This window comes from Toxotes jaculatrix, chromosome 4, assembly GCF_017976425.1.
Source record: "Toxotes jaculatrix isolate fToxJac2 chromosome 4, fToxJac2.pri, whole genome shotgun sequence".
Lineage (NCBI taxonomy): Eukaryota > Metazoa > Chordata > Actinopteri > Toxotidae > Toxotes > Toxotes jaculatrix.
Window position 1 is genome coordinate 24,547,466 of NC_054397.1, and position 19,005 is coordinate 24,566,470.

General features: G+C 45.0%; 1 protein-coding gene across 1 annotated transcript; it reads left to right on the forward strand.

Moving 5' to 3' along the window:
- Positions 1-468: 468 nt before the first annotated feature.
- On the forward strand, positions 469-17,697 carry LOC121180864 (axin-2-like). The gene is made up of 11 exons (XM_041036538.1): positions 469-886; positions 2,364-3,307; positions 5,828-5,968; positions 8,755-8,857; positions 10,740-10,880; positions 11,464-11,885; positions 12,018-12,167; positions 12,280-12,513; positions 12,685-12,789; positions 13,404-13,529; positions 16,154-17,697. Exons 2-11 carry the CDS (start codon positions 2,475-2,477, stop codon positions 16,278-16,280), a joined length of 2,382 nt encoding a protein of 793 aa, XP_040892472.1. The 5' UTR covers positions 469-886; positions 2,364-2,474; the 3' UTR covers positions 16,281-17,697.
- The last annotated feature ends 1,308 nt before the right edge of the window (positions 17,698-19,005 follow it).

Consider the following 19,005-nt stretch of genomic DNA (forward strand, 5'->3'; position numbering starts at 1 on the left):
GACAAAGTGCCTTAACTCTCTATACATTGTACACCGATATAGAAATAGTAAAGAAATGGCTTGTTGTACAACAGGATATAAATATTTACCAAAGTGAACTGTAAACGTATTAGTAAATCCTATCATAATGGCTTCTACTCAGCTAGGTGGACACACTAAACTCACTCCTGTCACTTGGAAAAGCCACAGGCAACAAACGTAGGCCTATTGCTTTTGTTTGCTTTGTGTTTTCTGTTGAAACTTTGTGTAGTAACAGACGGAGTGTAAGAATAATGCTATTGGCGCGGTAGATCACTTACTTCTGACGCTCCAAAGCCTCGGGGAGTTGGCTCTAGATTGCCTGTCTTTGATAAGGTCCTGGCACACAAGTAAATCTTTTCCCTGACTAGAAAAGTTTATTCAACATTATTGCGCGTCTACACGCGTGGGTTTGCCGGGTGAAGAACGATTAAACAAAGCACGTACTGTAATTTGAGGCTGTTCCTATTCACGTATTTTGATTGTAGTTTATTTTATTTTGTTTTATTTCGTTGGTTATAGCGAAGATGAGACGCTGTGTTTTTTTTTATGTATCTTCCGGGACCAGGCCAGCGGTTCTTTACTTTGAAGTCCACAGTTAAACCCTCAGCCCAGTTGGTTTAGGAACAGCCCGGAGGATTTCTACCGCCTGCCATGACTTCTTGAAACACTACCTGAGGAGAGGAGTGGAGAGGAAAGCGTTTCTCTCTCTCTCTTTTTTTTATTCGGGTCTGCAATAAAACTGTCCAATGTGATAGGACATTAGAGGACGGAGAAGAGCGCCGGGGCGGTTTAACGCACAGCCGGTTGTTGGACTACTTTACTTTCTACGTTTTCTAATCAGTGAGGCTACTCGGGTACATGGATGGTAAGTTGTAGGAAAGCTGTTCCACAGGCCCCCTCTCTTGGCCGCTTTGATGTGCTGCTGCTGAGCTTTGAAGTTGAGAAATGCGGGCTATGTTTCTTGTTTGTGGGCGAGAAATACGGTGAGATAGATAAGAAGCTTATGTGTGTGTGTGTGTGTGTGTGTGTGTGTGTGTGTGTGTGTGTGTGTGTAACTGTATGAATGTGTAGCCCAGATAAAAAAAAAACCGAACATTTGTCGGGTGGTGCGTCTTCTAGCTGGGAAAAAAGTGGGATGTATTCTTCAGTCAGAGCCCCCCTCCACCTCCTCTTTTACCTCCTCCAGATTTTGACACCCCCAGTGATCTACATAGGGACTGAGCCTGCCTGCTCTGAGGTCAGTTGTTGAATGGGACAGGGTACACTAAACTACAGCGGGTGTTTTGCAGCGAGATCGGACACATGTGGCTCGGCACAGGCTTGAAGTAGAGTCCGCCGTCGGTCTTTTTGTGCTGGATTACTACTTTGAAATGGAGTAAATACTTCCAACTTTTTAACGGGTTTTTACTCCGGTTGGATCTGCTCTGCGATGGTATGTTGTTTTACGCACGTTTATTCAGCCCTCATCTACTGGATTTTAGACTCGGTTACATTATTCCTGTAGAGTTACACTGCCTGTTGAGACTGCATGAATTATTGTGTGGCATTTCTAACTGCCAACCACACAGTTTATGCCGATCTAGTCGCGCATCGTTTATCGCAACAGTGTGCCGTCTCTGTAGTTTTGACGCTGATGCTCCGGATGAGGTTTTTACTCCAAATATATCAAGTCTTTCTGTCGTGTTGGTAGTTCAGACACGTTGCCGGGGCTGTGACTCTAATAATGTGCTGTAATAGCCTTCTTGGGCAGATATTAAGGCGATTGATCGCTTACATTTACGCATGAGCGGATAGCTTTTCCCGCGGGGCTTTTTACCCCGAGTACATTACAACGTTTAAGGTCGTTGTGGTGCAGATCAGATGCTGTTCCACTCGTCTGTACATTTCTGGGATAGTGAGGACAAGTGTTGGCTCCGAGTGGAAACGAGTGTTCGTGCGTGTGTGTATGTGTGTGTGAGATGCAGACAGGGGTAGGGTACGGTCGTCCGAAACAGATTGGGAATTAATTGGAGTTGAAGCCTGTGACATGGACTCGTTAGGAAAACACGTGTAAGCCACAGTTGTGAGAATACGGTTTTGGTGAAGAGTGGGGCTGTGCGAGATGATTATTCTTGTAAAATGTTTTTTGATGTGACAGATCAATGTACGTTGAGAATGTAGGCTGCAGTTGATCTCTCATTTAGATTATAAATAGATAAATGAAACGGAAAAAAAAGCCTTTCATATTTCCTTTCTCTGTGAACCCGGCGAGGGTTTTTTTTTGAAAGGGACTGTTTACTTGATGTCTTTCTTTGAAGTTCAGCAGGATCTGGCTTTGATTAGATCAATACTTTGTGTTTCAGAGTGAAGAGGAGCTAAGAAGCTCCCCCGCTGCTTTTAGAGAGTGAGGAGGATTAGGCTGGAGCTCAGTGGAGGCACGACGGCACTCTCACACGGCAACCGGAGCTGGAGCCATGAGCAGGGCGCTTACGGAGCACATCAGCAGTAGCTTCCGAGAAGATGCTCCTCGTCCTCCGGTACCGGGGGAGGAGGGAGAGGCGTCATGCTACAACCCCAGCAGATCTGCCAAAATGAGAGCCCAGAGCAAGGTTAAAGATACCCCCGCCGCCGCCGCGCCTCCCGGCTCAACACCGCGGAGGAACGAGGATGGACTCGGGGAGCCAGAGGGCAGCGCGTCCCCGGACTCGCCCCTAGTCCGGTGGACAAAGTCTCTGCATTTTCTCCTGGGCGACCAAGACGGCGCTCACCTCTTCAGGACCTTTTTGGAGCGGGAGAATTGCGTGGACACTTTGGACTTTTGGTTCGCCTGCAACGGTTTCAGGCAAATGGACTTAAAGGATACCAAAACGTTGCGAGTTGCCAAAGTTATTTTCAAGCGGTACATCGAGAACAACAGCATTGTCGCCAAGCAGCTGAAACCCGCCACCAAGACCTTCATAAGGGATAGTATTAAGAAACAACAAATAGACTCTGCCATGTTTGACCAGGCACAGACGGAAATTCAGTCCAACATGGAAGAGAATGCATACCAGATGTTTTTGACCTCTGACATATACCTCGAATACGTGCGCACCGGCTGCGAGAACGCGGCGTACATGAACCACGGCGGTCTCGGCAGCCTCAAGCTGATGTGCGGATACCTCCCTCCTCTCATGGAGGAAGAGGAATGGAGTTGTAATGACCTGAAGGCAAAAACGTTAGGGTCCGTGGTGGGACTGTCTGCGAAAACCCTGAGGGCTACTGCTACCATCCGGACAGCAGCTGAAGTCCTGGAGAACAGTTGCAGGTAAGAGCAGCTCACCTAAGCAGTGCACGTCTGTGTTATTATGTCTTAGTGCAAGTGGATTATTTTTGAGCCACGTTTACTGTCACCATTCCTTGATTAGTTAAACTACAGTGAATGTTTGGCAGTTGGAAGTTATTTCACAAATGCCTGAGAGAGAGATAAAGGCACTTGATCAAAGGGTCTCTTAGGAACATGCCTGTATATTTGTGCCCTCCTGCCTCGCAGTTAGCCAAGGGGTTGGAGGGGTGGAGGGGCGGGGTGGGTACAAAACATCAATGGATCTGAGCCTTCCTTTTAAGTAAATGGTGTCTTGCAGGCAGCCCTCTGCTGGCTTGCTCAAGTTTCCTGTGCTTTGAAACCCTTCCTCCGGATCAGGCACAAATTCAGACACTAAGTCTCATGACTGTTAGAGCTACATGAAACAGTGTGATGCTATTGAGAAGTTATGGTGTACTTTTAGTTCATTTGACTAACTATGCAGTATAGTTAGTGCATACTGTCCCAAAATCTCCCTAACCCAGAGAAATGGTAATAGAGAGTTAAAAAGAACTTGTGCAGTCAGTCTTATGCCAAGCGGAGATATTGTTCTCTTGGTCAGAGATGAAAGTAGAACTGTTTATGGAAATCATTTGGGCTTTTATCTTAAGAGCTCGTCCCACACATTGTCCAACAGCTGAAATCTTTTCAAGCCAGGAACATTTTCAAAAACTGGATTTTATGCATGAGCCTGCATCAAAGGGCACTTAAAAGTTTTTCACTCAACTACTTTGTCCTCACATCTGGATACAATTATTACTTAGAGGTTTGACAGCGTCTTGATATTTGGTTTGGTAGGAAAAGTGCAATTTATAGATAATCCATACTTTCTCTGACAGGCTAACTAAACATTTAGTGAGGCTGAGGATTAAAAATGGTCTGCAGCATAACTTTTTTAATAACAGTGTAAAAACTAATTGATTAAGTATAGTAACTCTTAACTTAAACACTCCCCTGAGGATTTTATCCTTCATGTGAGCAGATGTTAGATAACATGATAGCACAGTTACTCATTTGCTTCAAAGTGATCGTGTTGAGTTAGGCACCAGTAAGCCCAGGGTTTGTTGACATGTGGGCATTTCCTGGTTTCCTAGTGTGATCCCCTGCATTCTTGTTTTTCACTAAAAGAAAAGCGGGAGGGAGAGAGCCCCCTATTTCTCCCTTCCGTCACCCGCACTCTCCCCCTTTCCCCCTGCCCCTCACCATCTCTTTAGGTCAACCAATTTCCATCTCAAACATGTGGAACTAATTTTGCCACTGCACAGATTACTTTTTTCCCCTCTTTTTCAGAAACCTCCAATACTCAACTCCAAAGTGGTAGAAAAACACAACAACAAAACATCCTCAGCTCAGTTCCGCAGCTTCAACCACCGAAACCACTTTGCCATAGATTGTGTGTGTGTGTGTGTGTGTATGTGTGTGTATGTGTGTGTGTCAGTGTTTTCCTTCCTCCTTCTCCTCTGTCCAGCACTTTTATCTCTCTTTTTTGAAAAAGAAAATCTGTCTGACAGAGACTAAGCATGCTTTGGAGGGAGACAAGGAGAGACAAGAGGAGGGGAAGGGGGAAATACAGGAAGGGAGGGGGGGTCATGAAAGAAAGAAAGGAGATGGAGAAAGAGAGCAGGGGGTGCAGAGAGCCCAGCTGTGCTAAATACCTGACTCTTTGCGTGGACCTTCCAAAGGTCAGGTTTGTGCTTGGGGCCTACGGCTTTAGTCATGCTGGGGTTCTCCTCTCAGCACTCCCGGCAGAAGGCATTCTCATAAAGAAAGGGGCCCTCCTTCCCCCTTTCCATCTCTCCCTCCCTCTCTAAAGCTCAAGTTCCCCCTTCCTCTTCTTCCCTCCCTCTTCCTTGTCCACCCCCTTCACTACTGGAACAGGAATGCAACACAGCAGGAGAGAGTAGAAAGACAGAGGGAGAGACTTTAGAAAGGAAAGCAGGGGAGAGTGGGTAAAGGAGGGGCCCCAAACTGGATGATAGAGAGAGGGAGACATTGGAGGGGGGAGAGTGTGAAGGAGAAAAAACTGTAAGGAAAGAGAGTAGAGGCTCGCAGTGGAAAAGTGCAGGAGTAATTGTATAGAGATAGCAGAAGAGAGAAATAAGGTAAATGCTGTTGTTCATTCACACAGCAAGGCTTTGTGTGTGTGTGTGTGTGTGTGCGCGTGTTTGCGGTGAGGGGTATAAAAATGAGTTTAAAAGAAAGAACAGACAAGAAAAAAAACATGGCTCCATCTCTAACACTTGTCACATTCCTCAGGCCCCAAAGTCTCATGGAAGTGACTCTTAAATTTCAGAAATCTGCAGAGAATGTCAACAAAACAAACTCCAATGCTGTCACATTTGTTTTTAAAGTCTGATAAATGTGAACAGCAGAAGGAAACGGAGCAAATAAACTTTACCCCACTGTGTCATCTCTCTCCACTGTCCTCACACCTCAACCGAGACAGACAGACGCATAAAGCACATCTTCCTGGGTCTTTCACAGGTCCCACCGTCGAGGAGACCCTGCCAGCCCCTACTTTGTCAACTCCGGCTACATTTTTGCCCCTGCCACCAGTGCCAATGACAGCGAGATCTCCAGCGATGCCACGACAGATGATTCCATGTCCATGACAGACAGTAGTGTGTAAGTTTTTTTAGTTTTTATTGAAATCAAAAAGTTGGTCTGTTACTTTCATTTCAACCTGGCGTGCTCTGGAGATAATGTAGCAACTTCAAAAGACCCATTTCCATTGAGCTGAACCTGGCCGAGGAGTTTTATTATGTCCATAGTATGTAAACGTGCTTGGACTAGAGTTCAGTCAACACCTTTCCAGGAAAAAGTCGAGGGGTGTGAAGAAAAATATTTGGCCTTGTAGTTTACCAGACTCAGCTTTTCTTGGGGCCAGGGGACTGCACTGTTGCAAAATAATGGTCTGTAATGTATTTTAATTATCCTCTATGATTGACTCCAGGTAATTCTATTAAAGTGCAGTTGTTGCTGTGGCCTCCAGGGAGATAACTCTGGGAAAGTCATTATGTCTGAAGACCTTTTGAAGTATATTCTGATGCGTTACAGGCTGGAGAGGAGGGAGAAAAAATGAGAACGTCTTGATGTGGGTGGGGGCGTTGCCTCATTTTCCTCAAAGTTGAAATGTATCCATCCCACCCTTCTGCCACAACAGACTTGTTTTTTTCATATTATCTAATCGCTTTTTCCCTTTGAAGAGCTGGAGGAGAGGGGGAGGAAAATGGCCATTCGGGCCTCAAGACAAACTCATTGAAAAATGTTGGCACCAAATGAAAGGAGGCTTACTCACATGGTGGGTCGGTTTCCTGCCACTGGCCTCTGCGGCGTGTTGAGATCATGTGTCTGCGAGGCTTTCACAGGGGTTACTCATTTCTAGACCTTGGAACAAGGCATAAGGAACTCCCCCTGGCCAGACTAGGGCACCCCCCAAAAAAAATCACCTCCACCCACCAAGCCCTCCACAGCTTCTCTCCTCCAGCCTGCAGAGCCAATAGCAGGAGTGGTGAGGCTCGAAGTGCAAGGGAGTGAGAAAATAAAGTGCATGGAGTATAAAGGGCTTAACTGAATCGCTTTCAGCCTATTGTTAGGTGAGGGGAGCTTAGGGGGATAAGAGGGTGGCTGGCTGCTTTGAAAATGACTTGCACAACTGAATAGGAGATCCCCATAAAGTAAGGGCCCATGAAACCATGAAAGAGTCCACGGCTGTTTTCTCTTCCCCAACCTGGACAAAGCACCCAGCCGTCACATGATTCGCCAGGGTGGGAACAGTTTGGACTGATAAAACATAGTTAGTGAGAGAGAAGTTGGCGAGCTTTGTTTGTTATAATGATGTTTTGCCGCTAAGTTTGAGGTTCTTGTTACCGCACAAACTCTGGGTTGTTGAGGTTTACTTTTGAAGAGTTTCTTGTGTTTCTTCCTGCGCCCCGAGGAATGATGGCTTGTAGTCTCAAGGGAACAGTTTGTGAAACATTGATTTTGGTAGCAGGCCCCATGCACAAGAAGTTGCTGCAACCCGGTTCATACCTGCAGCGTGGCTCCACTGTCTGATCCCTCTTGACAATGTCACTCTCAAACGTGACTTGCAGAACTTGTTCAAATGAATAAAGAAGAAAAAATGGGTTCATTGTTCAACAGCGTCATGTGTCAAAGTCATGTTCTTTTAATAGTTATCACCAAGGTCTTTGACATAGAGATCTCTCCTGTCCTTGTCCCCAGCTCTCATCTCTCTTTTTTACTAACTGATTAAAAAAAAAAAAAAAAACATAGCTTCTTCCTCTCTCATTCGAGGGAACAATTTGATTAGTGTGTCCTTTTATAGTGGTTAACAGGCACACTGCAAATTTGAATCTCATTTCCCAGATAAAGAACAAGAAGAGGAGGATTTGGGAAGGGGGGTGGAAGAAAGGGTGGGGGGATTTTTTTCTCTTTTTGCTTATATCTTATTTATGGATTTACTTGGACGCTGGGGAATGCTGCTGCACCAACTTCAAACATTACCTTATCTTACAAACCAGCCTTTTGATGTTGCTGAGATCAGAGGCTCACAGCAGAGCGCTTGCCAAACGAAGATGGCAGTGGGTGCATATGTGCATGAGTGTGAGATTTCAAAGAGGCAGCAGAAAAAGTAGCGTTTGGGCTAGGTCAGACACTTCTGAGCAGCCAAAACGGCCAAGATAATTGGCCCAGCTTAAGTGGCAGCTGACTGGAAAAGCTAGCAGACACAGAATGAAAAATGGAGAATAAGATTCCCAGAATAAATGCTTAATTGTCCGGAGACTACTAGTATTCCTAGTTACATCTCTATTTTCATATGAATATATCAGAGCTACAAAGCCAGCAGCACTTAAGCAACATTTGCCAGACAACTTTAACCTGTTGTAGTTTCTGACCCTTACCGGCGACTGAGGTTAGCACTGATTCTTCTGCTTTTTAAACAACTACTGTCAGAGTTGACAGGGACTGATGTAATCTTATCAGTGGGGCTCTTCTTTTGAAGCCCACAGGGATGTTTAGCATATCTCTCCCATTGTCCTGGTGTGTTTTGTTATGTGTGTTTTTGTTGCCTTGGCTTCAAGGGCTCCCTGGCCTTTTGATTTAGCTGTAATGTGCCTGGTGGGTGGTTACTGGGTGGTGCTTTGTCGGTCACTTCAATGATAAACTGCCTCCTAAGGGCTCTTTCTCCACAAAGATTGGCTAATGGTGCTAATGCACCAACTGTTAGTGTGGAAGTATTGTGACCTGCTTGATGAGTAGCGGAAAATCATCAAAAATAACATCCACTAGGTAGTTGGTTATAACAGATCAGTTAATTACAGATCAGTACCTTCTGAGTGGTCTTTGACGGGTCATTTCCTTTTTCTTTATTTTACCAAATGTAAACGTGTGATCTTTGTTTTTTACAGAGATGGAATCCCTCCATATAAGCTGGGCACCAAGAAGCAGCTCCAGAGAGAGATGCATCGCAGTGTCAAAATCAATGGCCAGGTTACGCTACCCCACTTTCCTGTAAGTCCTACTTCCTTAAGTTCTACTTCCTGTCTCAGTGTTTCCTTTTTTTGTAATCTGCTAAACTCAAACTTTTACACGCTGACAGACAACTGGGTCCTGATTCCCTCGAGGAGGTGCGCTTTATTTTATTTTATTTTTTTCACAGCTCATGTTGTGACAGAATACTATATTTCATTCCCCCACTCGTTTTCATATAAAAGTCGGGGTAAATGAAAGGCAGGATTTGCATACCACTTCACTTCTTCTTCAGCTGTTTCAAGCCCCTCCTCTTCCCCCATCCCAGTAGCTTCTGTAGGGCTGTAAATATAAACTTGTGTAGCCATTTCTGTATTCAGTCTCTGTAACTGTAGTGTGCCACAAAGCATCATAACTTAATATGTTTTATTTACCATAGCTGTGGTAATTGGCCGAGGTAATAGACATAATGATAAATTCGACTTTAAGATTACTCTTTGAACTTTCTACATTATTATCAAAACTGTTGTTTACGTCCTAACACAGGAGTAGGAGGCACATCACTATTCAATTCCACTGTCCTCTACTCCCACCCTGATGTCTGGTCACATTAGTATTTGGGTCAGACAGTGTATGTGCTTTGAATCCAAGATTTTGTTGACCTGCTGAAGTTGTCGTGGGAAGGTTTAAAGAACTAGGTTAGAACAGACTGACACAGGTTAGGAGGTGGGTCTGTTTGAGGCAAGAAAAGAGATATGAAATTCTTTTGTCTTCATATCCAAACACAGGTATGTGTACGTGGAAGAGTTGTGTGTGTGCTTGTGCACACGTTTGACAGTGTTGTCTGCTCCCCCTTTTTTCTCTCTTCTTCTCTGTCTTTTCCCTCTCTCTCAATCTCTCTCTCTCTTTTCCTTTCCCACTTGCACTCCTTTAATGTCTCCCTCCTGATTTGGAGATGGCTCTGTCTCCCATGATGCACCAGCCCCAGGCAGCAGGGGCCCCGTGCAGGGCTGGCGCTCCTTTGCCAGCAGCTCCGCTTGCCTTTCTTCTTCTTCCCTTCATCGTGTCTACAAAGAGATGAGAGGAACAACAAAAAAAGAGTCAAAATCAAGAAAGCCAGTGTGCCAAATAACAAAAAAGTAAGAAAGGGAGAGAGAGAAACCGGCGCATATAGTTAAAGAAAAAGGAGGATAATGTGACTAGAGTACCTCTGAGCTGCCCTGCATGCAGCCAGGAAATAAATTACTACTTCCCCTCAGATCTTCCCAGTATTTGACTCCTCTATCCTCTCCCTCCCTCTTTTCCCTCCTTCTCTGTCTCGCTCTCTCCCTGCCACCATTGCCACTTCACAAACGCACATCTCAATCCTCTTCCTCTTTTTTCATGCTGTTAATTTTGTCCCCCTCTCCCTTTTTTCTACTTCTCTCCTCTCCTCGCTCTCTCTTCTCTGTCGATATCTGGCTTTTATTCGGAGATTTAAAGCTGCGTGTCCCTCCCACCCCTAGTGTGCGTTTGATGTTTGACAAGGGCCCTTTGAAGTGTGCTGACTTCAGAGGCTGCCTAGCTGATGGCTTGGTCGGGCTACAGAGGGTGCAGGCAGGGGGCCTCCCCTCCGAGCGAGACCAACTGCTACCCCACCATCACTACCCCCTTCTCTCCCCCTCTCCCAGCAGCCTGGCACTGCCAAGGGCACTGGGCATGAGAAGATCTGCGGAGGGATGGGCGGCGGAGAAGGTTCGGGTTAGCTTGAGGGCAAGGGCATCTGGATTAGGCCTTTTGGAATAGTAGCAGGATTTTTGGAACAAGATAGGATTAGGGCAAGGGCAGTGGATTAATGCACCATATTGCATCTGTCAGAAACACTAAGCAGTAACACTCACACACACATTAAAGTGCCCTTCCCCCTGTGTTGCTTGCCCTACAGAGGACATACCGGCTGCCTAAGGAGATGACCCCTGTTGAGCCTTCAGCCTTTGCTGCCCAGCTCATTGCCAGGCTGGAGAAGCTGAAGCGAGAGCAAGACACCATGAGCTCACTGGAGGAGAGGCTGCAGCAGATCCAGGAGGTACGCATGCACACAAACCACCCAACTGTTACACCTGCATTGCCGTCACTTGGAAATTCTTGTATCCTAGTTAGCTTGGCACGATGGTTCCATATTGCTCTACAAACGCCTTGATGCCAGCTTTAGCATGTCGAAGAACAGGGAAAAGACCAAGGGATTTGAAAGCCTTCCTTGGTTTAGCTACATCTTCCCTTTTCCTCTCTGTCCTCCATTATTTCATCTGGAGGAACTTTCAAACTTATGTTTCTAGACACACTTGAAGTTCCTTCAAATAGTTAGCAGTTAGCTACTCTCCAGTGGCACATTTGCTGAGTATGTGTAGTGCCAGTCTCTTTGTGAAGCACAGGCACACTCTGCATTATAGATGAAGTGCACCCAAAGCCTGTTAGTGAAGATAACAGTGTGGCAAAAAGGAAACTCAAATCAAGTTATCCAGGCGTTTGCTCTCACTGACTTCAGAGTACAAGAGATATAAGTTGGGACATAAATTCCTCTGCTTGCTGCCTTTCCCTCACGTGACTGTGTATGAATGTTTCATCAATTGCCATAACTTTTTTTAAAATTGTTTTCTTTGCCTGTCCAGGAGGAGGAAAGAGAGGAGAGCAGTGACCTCGCTAGCAACACCTCCCTCCATCACCCTCTGCTCCCATCTGGCAGTCAATGCGAAGAAGACCCCCAGGCTATCTTAGACGAGCACCTATCACGTGTCCTGAAGACACCTGGCTGCCAGTCACCGGGTGTGGTTCGGCACTCACCGCGCTCACGCTCCCCGGATCGGCCGGGTGCTATGGTATCTTCCGACCACGGGCCTTTCTTTGGTGCTTATCCTGGGGCCGCCAAGGTTCTAATGACAGGCAGGCAGTCCACAAAGCACATCCACCATCACTACATCCACCATCACCACGCTGGGCCAAGGACCAAGGAGCAGATCGAGGCCGAGGCGGCCCAGCGTGTGCAGTGCCTCTGCCCTCCAGGGGGCGCCAATTATTCTGACTTCACCCCTGCGTGAGTGTTACTTCTGAGCTACATCAGTTGTCAGTTAGCAGTGTACATTAGCCCTTAGTCCCTAATTTATTCAGTTTTCCCAGTGGTAAGGCTGGTCAGTCTCTGGTCCTAACTTGCCTTTCCTTCCTCCAGTCGCTGCAGCACTTTGTCCAGACGGCCTGTCAAGGCCACAGATGATGGCGTGTCTTCACTGCGCCTTCCCCTAGATGCCACTGATCGCTCTCAGAATGTTTGGCAGTGGATCCTAGAGAGTGAGAGGCAGGGCAAGCACAAGCCACACAGGTAAGTGTCTTCCAGGAATCACCACATAATTTATAACAAAGAACACTAGAGTCTTTGACGTCACATCTCATCTTATGTATTTACCTTTTTTTTTTTTTCTAAATCCAAACAGCACTCAAGGCCTGAAAAAGTCCAGTCCACTTGACTCCAAGACCCTGCCCGCTCGGACTCACTACTCTTGGGGCGGAGGCGGCATCGGCAATGGGGCTCACCTCCGTGGCCACCACCCTGGCCACCCGTTCATCCAGGACCCAGCCATGCCACCCCTGCCCCCACCCAACACCCTGGCACAGCTGGAGGAGGCCTGTCGCAGACTAGAAGAGGTCTCCAAGCCTCCAAAACAGAGGTAGGAAACCTCAGACGGTCTTAGATATAAAACCACAACTTCCAATCATACAGATTCCCCATCTCCCACTTTTGATTGACCAAGTTAATCCAACTGTGTAATTTTATGTCCAGTGGTTTATCTTCGCATTAACGTGAGTACTGATTAGTCATTGATCTCTGATTTTGTCAGGCATTCAGCAGCAGCCAGCAGCCTTCAGAGAGACAGGAGCCATCCAGCAGCTGCCTTCCCCACCGGAGGCAGCCCTCAAGCCAGTCCTGGACTCCAAGCAGACGAGTACGTGTGTCCTCTTTGACATCTTTCTTTCTGAATCTATAACTCAATCCTGTCTTTGTTTCTATAGCTCTATTTTTCTTCCTCAACTGCTTTCTAGCTTTCTGGTTTTCCAGATTTCATTCCTCAGACATTTTTGAACGTTCCCTCTCTCTCCAAGCTTGTGTTTTCACTCTCTTCCTCACTGATTTTCTTGCTCTTCCCTTCAAAGAGGGATGTTGTGAGTCAGCATAGCTGCGTCTTTGAACTCCTCTCGCTTTTTAATCATTTAAGATTAAACATGCTTTAATACAGAATCCTAACTACCCACCCGTCTCCCAACACACACGCTCTCCACTGGAACCCAACAAAGATGTGTTAAGTAGCCCCTGGTAACTCAAATTTATCAGCCCCCTTCACACATTTGTTGTTGAAAAGGGGTAGGTGTTTGATGTTAAGCTACAGCCACCTGACTGTGAGGCCTCTTTTAGTTTTAATTGGATGACCCTCAGTGAGCCAGCTGTCTGTTGGCATCCTTAATTAATAATACTCCAAAGATTCTTTGTCTACATTCAACACCCTGACTCCTTCCTCTACAAGTGCAGCCGTTTAAACCGTTTTTCATTTTACATTTTCAGGTCTAAGGAACTAGTGGTCACCTACTTCTTCTGCGGTGAGGAGATTCCTTATCGCAGCATGATGAAGACCCACTGCCTCACCCTGGGACACTTCAAGGAGCAGCTTAGCAAGAAAGGCAACTACAGGTAAATATGATCCACTGACAACAGCACACAGATCACAGTACACAGAGAGGTGTTTATTCACACCTGTTTGGTTGGGGCTGGTGCTGTCTGTATATGTCTGTGTACATCTGTGTAGGTGCGTTTGTTGTTGTACTTGTATATGCTTGTTTGCTGAGTGGGAAAGTGAAATACTGGAGCCCAATAGTTGAAAAGAAACTGGGCTGATCCACTGTATTCAGAGCTTACATAGAGAGAGAGAGGGAGAAAGAGAGGGGGGAGGATTTTTTCTCACATCTGGTACTGATTTCCATGGTAAGGCAGCCTTAATAAATATGGCTTTGAAGCCTGGGCCATTTTATTTTGTGCACAAAGCCCATTGCGAGGCCGCCACACTATTTCATCAGACATTAAAATCAAATGCTGCAAGCATCTTCTTGTTTTAATGACTGATAGCAGTCAACACAACAAAAATACCGTCTGTCAGTGTCAGATGCTGAGGGGAAATTCCTAAAAAAAAAAACATGAGGACTTGTAAGCTAATTTAAAATATAATGGCCAGTCAGTTCAAAGACACTTGAAATTAGAAACCCTACAGTCCAGGAAGTCCAGCCTTGTTTTTTAATTTTTTTTTTTAAAGTAACTGTTCCAGAACTGCGTAGGTTGTATGCCACTGAAAAGACATAAAGCCTGCATGCTCATGACATCAACATTAGGTTACAGCCACATCTGCTTGTTAGGCAAGAGAGAGAAGGCAGTCTGAAAACAAGTCATTGCACCCCTGCTATCCCATAACTCTTCAGTGAGCGAGAGAGAAGGGGGGGGTGGATGAAGCGTCTGGCTTCAATGGCAGCAAAATGTGTGGAGTTGGTTAATTTGGACATGGCAGCGGTACAGCGGAGAACAGTATGCCGTGGCTCTGCCAGACGATATTGGTGCCAGATGTTGCGAAGAGAGAAAAATCCTGCCACATAAAACATGTTCCAATGGAAAGACTCCCTGAGTCTCTCTCTGTCTCACTCTCTGAAACAAAGTGATGACTTTGAACTATTTGTGAGTGAAAATGTAGCATTTTGAAAAAAAAAAAACCAAAAAAAACCAACGCGTTAAATTGAGAAGGGTAATGCATTTCTTTGGTTTCTACTAATGAAGATTAAAAGGCTAAATCCTGCCCAGCACAGCTTAGACAACATAGGAAAAGTTTGCTGAAATGCCATATCATTAAACAAAGCCATCACAGCTCTGCACACTTAAGTTGAAAGTCTTGAAGCCGCGGTAAACGCACCCTCCTTTTTCGTTTGTGTGTAATTACAATCAACATGGAAAATAAAACAGTATGTGTACATTTTGGTATGCCCCTCCTTGCATGTGTTGTTTGAATGACTCTAAGCTGAGCGATAAAAAGGAGCTTTTTTCCCCCCATTTTTCTTCTTTTTTTGTATGCTGAACGCACGCACACATGGGCAAAATGAGGCATTTTTCCATTACAAAGCTTATCATTAAATCCCCTCCCGCTGATCTTTTGCTGGGTTTAAAGTAGAGAGGAGAAATCATTAGGAGCTCCAGGAGACTTCACAGTCACTGGGACCAAGCTAACCCTGGGAGTTATCTCTGCTTGAGAGAAGAAGAAGAGTGGGCTAGCTAGGTGACCCGTGACCTACAGGAGACTGTCTAAGCGGTCGCCACCCTCCCCCCTCCCAGGGTAAAGCCCCTCAAGCTCGGCCTGCATCCAACCTATCACACCCAGTCACCAAGCTAGGGAAGGCCTCCACTCTGCATCCGCTTTCTTCTCTTCCTTCGCCCTCTTTTTTCCTCTGTTCTCGGCTGGTGATCGGAAAGCTGCCCAAAAGTGTGTGTGTGTGTCTCTGTGATGGCGAGTGTGCGTAAGAGAGAAACATGGGGCATGTGTGTTTATGCACAAGCGGCAGAGTGTGGTCTTGCAGTTGCAGGCAGACTCTCAGGCACCTGAAATGTCAACCTGTGTGACAGAAAGGCCCTTCATTTGACAGCCAGCCCAATTAGAAGCCATGGAGACACAGAGAGGAAGGGGAGGGGGGGGGTGCATTATTGAAGAGAGAGAAAACTGTGTGGGGGCTGGGGGGTGGGACTTAAGACAGCCTCTAATTAACCCTTCAACTTTAATAAGACCTTGCAGGACAGATAGGTATCTGTAGAATGGCCAGCAGTCAAGATGAACAAGTGGATGAGGAGACAAGTACACATGGATGAACACACACACACACAGGCTGTTTCTAGCAGCTTGAATTATCACAGGGAGTGTTTAAACGAAGGGTTCAGCTCTGTTTGTGCAGCGGTGTGATGTGGAGTCAGGCTCTGCCTTTGAAGTGTGCAGGGATGGCATTGAAGGCTATGACTAAGTTGTTTTGAGCAGGATCCATTTCTGGCTCTCAGAGTGTGTGTGTTTGTGTTTGATTTGGACTAAAGGGAGTTGTGCGCGAGCGTGTATATGGAAGTAGTTGTGTAGGTGCCTCAAAGCGCTTTAAAACACGATGAAATATATCAGATGCACTCCTGCTGCCACTCTGTCAGGTTTCGTTTGAGTTCAGTTTTTGGTTGTTTTTTTTTCACGTACACCTACGCTCAACATTTTCTAATCACAGACCTTTCTCTTTGTTTTTCTTCTTCAGGTACTACTTCAAGAAGGCAAGTGATGAGTTTGAGTGTGGTGCAGTGTTCGAGGAGGTGTGGGAGGATACCACCGTGTTGCCCATGTATGAGGGCAAGGTCCTGGGCAAGGTGGAAAGGATGGACTAAAAGCCGCTTTGTTGCCAACCAACCGATGCCCTTCCCTGCCCAACCAAAAGCTAAACTGTCCCTAAAAAACTTGAGCAAGAGACTCTATGTAATTAACAAAAAACACTCTGGACTCTTTTTTTTGTTTTGATTTTTCTATTTCTTAATATTAAGCTAAACAGAGTTAATATATCCAGCACAAGAGGAGTGATTGAAGGAAGACGAGCCAATGAAGTATACCGAATCCAGAGGAGGTGCCGTCCCTCCCTGACTTTCTCAACCAATCAGCCTTAGAAACACAAGGGAATGACACAACAGACTTTTAAAGGCCAATACGAGGATGATGATGATGATGATGATTGGAGGCCAGTGGGAGTGAGTCCCCGCCTCTTCTTGAATATAACCACTGAAGATGTAGATGACTGTTTTGTTGTGACGTGATAAGGGACTGATGGTGCATTCACTCCGGCTTCCCGGCCGAGTGCGGCGGACTAGCAGGCGTTGAAGATGCAGAGCCACCAACCTGCTCTTAACGTTACACTCCAACTTCGTTACAAAAACGTCTGTACGTGTGCATATACATACATGCATATTTTATATATACATGTATTATATATATAGATGCTTTTTGTCATGAGTTGAAAGTTTTATTAAGTATTTATTGAAAAAAAAACAACCCACTCCTTTCCCTGTTCTCCCGTCCTAAGTCTTCTTAAACCTGTGTTCCTCCCCCTCCTCCCTATTTCCAGCCAATGGGCAAGCTGCTTTGAATGTTGGGAGAATACTGTGGTGATAATGTTTAGTGTTTGTTTTTGTTTTTGTTTGTTTTTATTTTACACAAAGGATGTGACACTAGCCTAGCACCTCCCATAGCCTTGTAGCCCCGTCTGACCCAAACTAACAACCTTAGCAGTGGTCTTGTCCGAGGCTCACTCCCTCCACTATCCTTATGGGTAATCCCAGTCTTAAATGCTGCTGATAGTTTGTAATGTTAAGTTTGTCACACTAGCGTTTCCGTTCCCTCGTTCTCTCCCCCTCCCTGTTTTTTTTTTTCTCGTTCTCTCAGTCCGGCGACAGAGCTCGATCTTTTTTGTTGTGCCTTTGTTTGTAAACCAGGCATTGCACAGGGGGGGGAGGGGGTGAAAATAGTTGCAGATACACACAGAGGAGACCTGCAGCACAAGTTTTACCATCTAATAATGGCAGTGTTTACAGCCTGCACACCAAAATAACTTGTGCTAACAAGAACCAGTTTGGGTCATTGAGAACGACTTCTCGAGGAAGTCAGCTAGCGTGTCAAAAAACACAAAAAAAGAACAAAAAAAAAAGTGAACATTGAAGAATTATGGCTCCAATATCCTTTGAATGTTGTTACAGTAACATCGTATATAGCACAGTTCCTGTATACATTGTAATTATGCATTCTGAAGTATGGATACTGACACACGTGATGCACACATAGAGTACACTCACACATGAACAATACACACATCAAACACACTATCGCTGGTGTTTTATGAGTACAGCACCTGTGCCTACATGGATGCCATACCATGTGCTACCCTGTTTCAGGGTTTTAATATATATCCCTTGATTCTCAGAAGGGTTTTATGTTGAAAAGATATTTTTATGCTTTTAATAATATCCTGTAATCATGTTTTTTTTTTGTTTTGTTTTTTTGTTTTTACACCATGGCCTTTTTTTGGTTTTGTTTCATTCTATCTATACTGTAAATTATACATTATATAAAGAGTTTCATTTAAAGATTTACATGGACCTATAATTATTGTAATTATTGAGAGATGTAGCCTTTATTAAAGTTTTATATTTTTCAAATGAAAGCTGTTGTGCCTGGAATTGTCTCTTTCATGATACACAGATGCTTACTGTCCGTGCACCTCTTCATGTTACTGTGTTGTTGTACAAATCTAGAAAAGCAAAACTCATGCACTGAGTACTTAGAGTATATATAAAGAGAGATGGAGTATTATACAGCCAGTCAAGTGTTTAACATTAAACCTCAGAGCATCCTAGGGGCCTGCTGGTTTAAGATGTGTACCGTGTGATTGCAGTGAACTCAGTATGATTTTGGCCAGAGACCTTTGTTGTATGTCACACTGCCATCAAAAGTAATCCTAATAATATGCTTGGATCCTGCTAACATTCATTTTTAATGTATTTCTAGTTAAGACGCTGAAAGACATAAGTATCAGCTGCAGAGTGAGAAATATAACACTTTAACTAAATGATAAGACATACTGGGTGATGGAAATTGCACTCTACACCATGCTATAGTAAAATGATATACACTGAAAATGACAGTTTGTTAAGTATCAAAGGTGGAACGTGTTGTTAAATAGACACAAGAATTATTCTTGACAGTTACCTGCCTTCTCTACACCCCTCGTGTCTTCCTCAGTGATGAACAGAACATAAAATGTTGTATGGTCGACACCATTAAAGAAGCACAGCAGCTCAGTGCTGTGATCATCACAGTGCAGACCAAACATACAGAGGTGACTCTTCACTTAAACCAAATGATTAATAACATTAATTCTTGTTGTCACTTTGTACAGTCGGTCCTGCCAGAGGTTTCAAAAACAGCTAGAACAAAAACCTGAAAAACAAAGATTCACTGCTGAAAAAATAAGAATAGAAGTTTCGATTCAGTGTGAGCTGTTAATTCACAGTGTAAACAGAAATCACTAAAAGCTTGTAACCTTTTGATGCATTACAGCCCCTCAGT

Coding starts and splice junctions, on each gene's coding strand:
- LOC121180864 (XM_041036538.1), top strand. CDS start 2,475: ATGAGCAGGGCGCTTACGGAGCACATCAGCAGTAGCTTCCGAGAAGAT. Junction 8,858..10,739: donor TTACGCTACCCCACTTTCCT/GTAAGTCCTACT, acceptor CTTGCCCTACAG/AGGACATACCGGCTGCCTAA. Junction 12,514..12,684: donor TCCAAGCCTCCAAAACAGAG/GTAGGAAACCTC, acceptor TGATTTTGTCAG/GCATTCAGCAGCAGCCAGCA.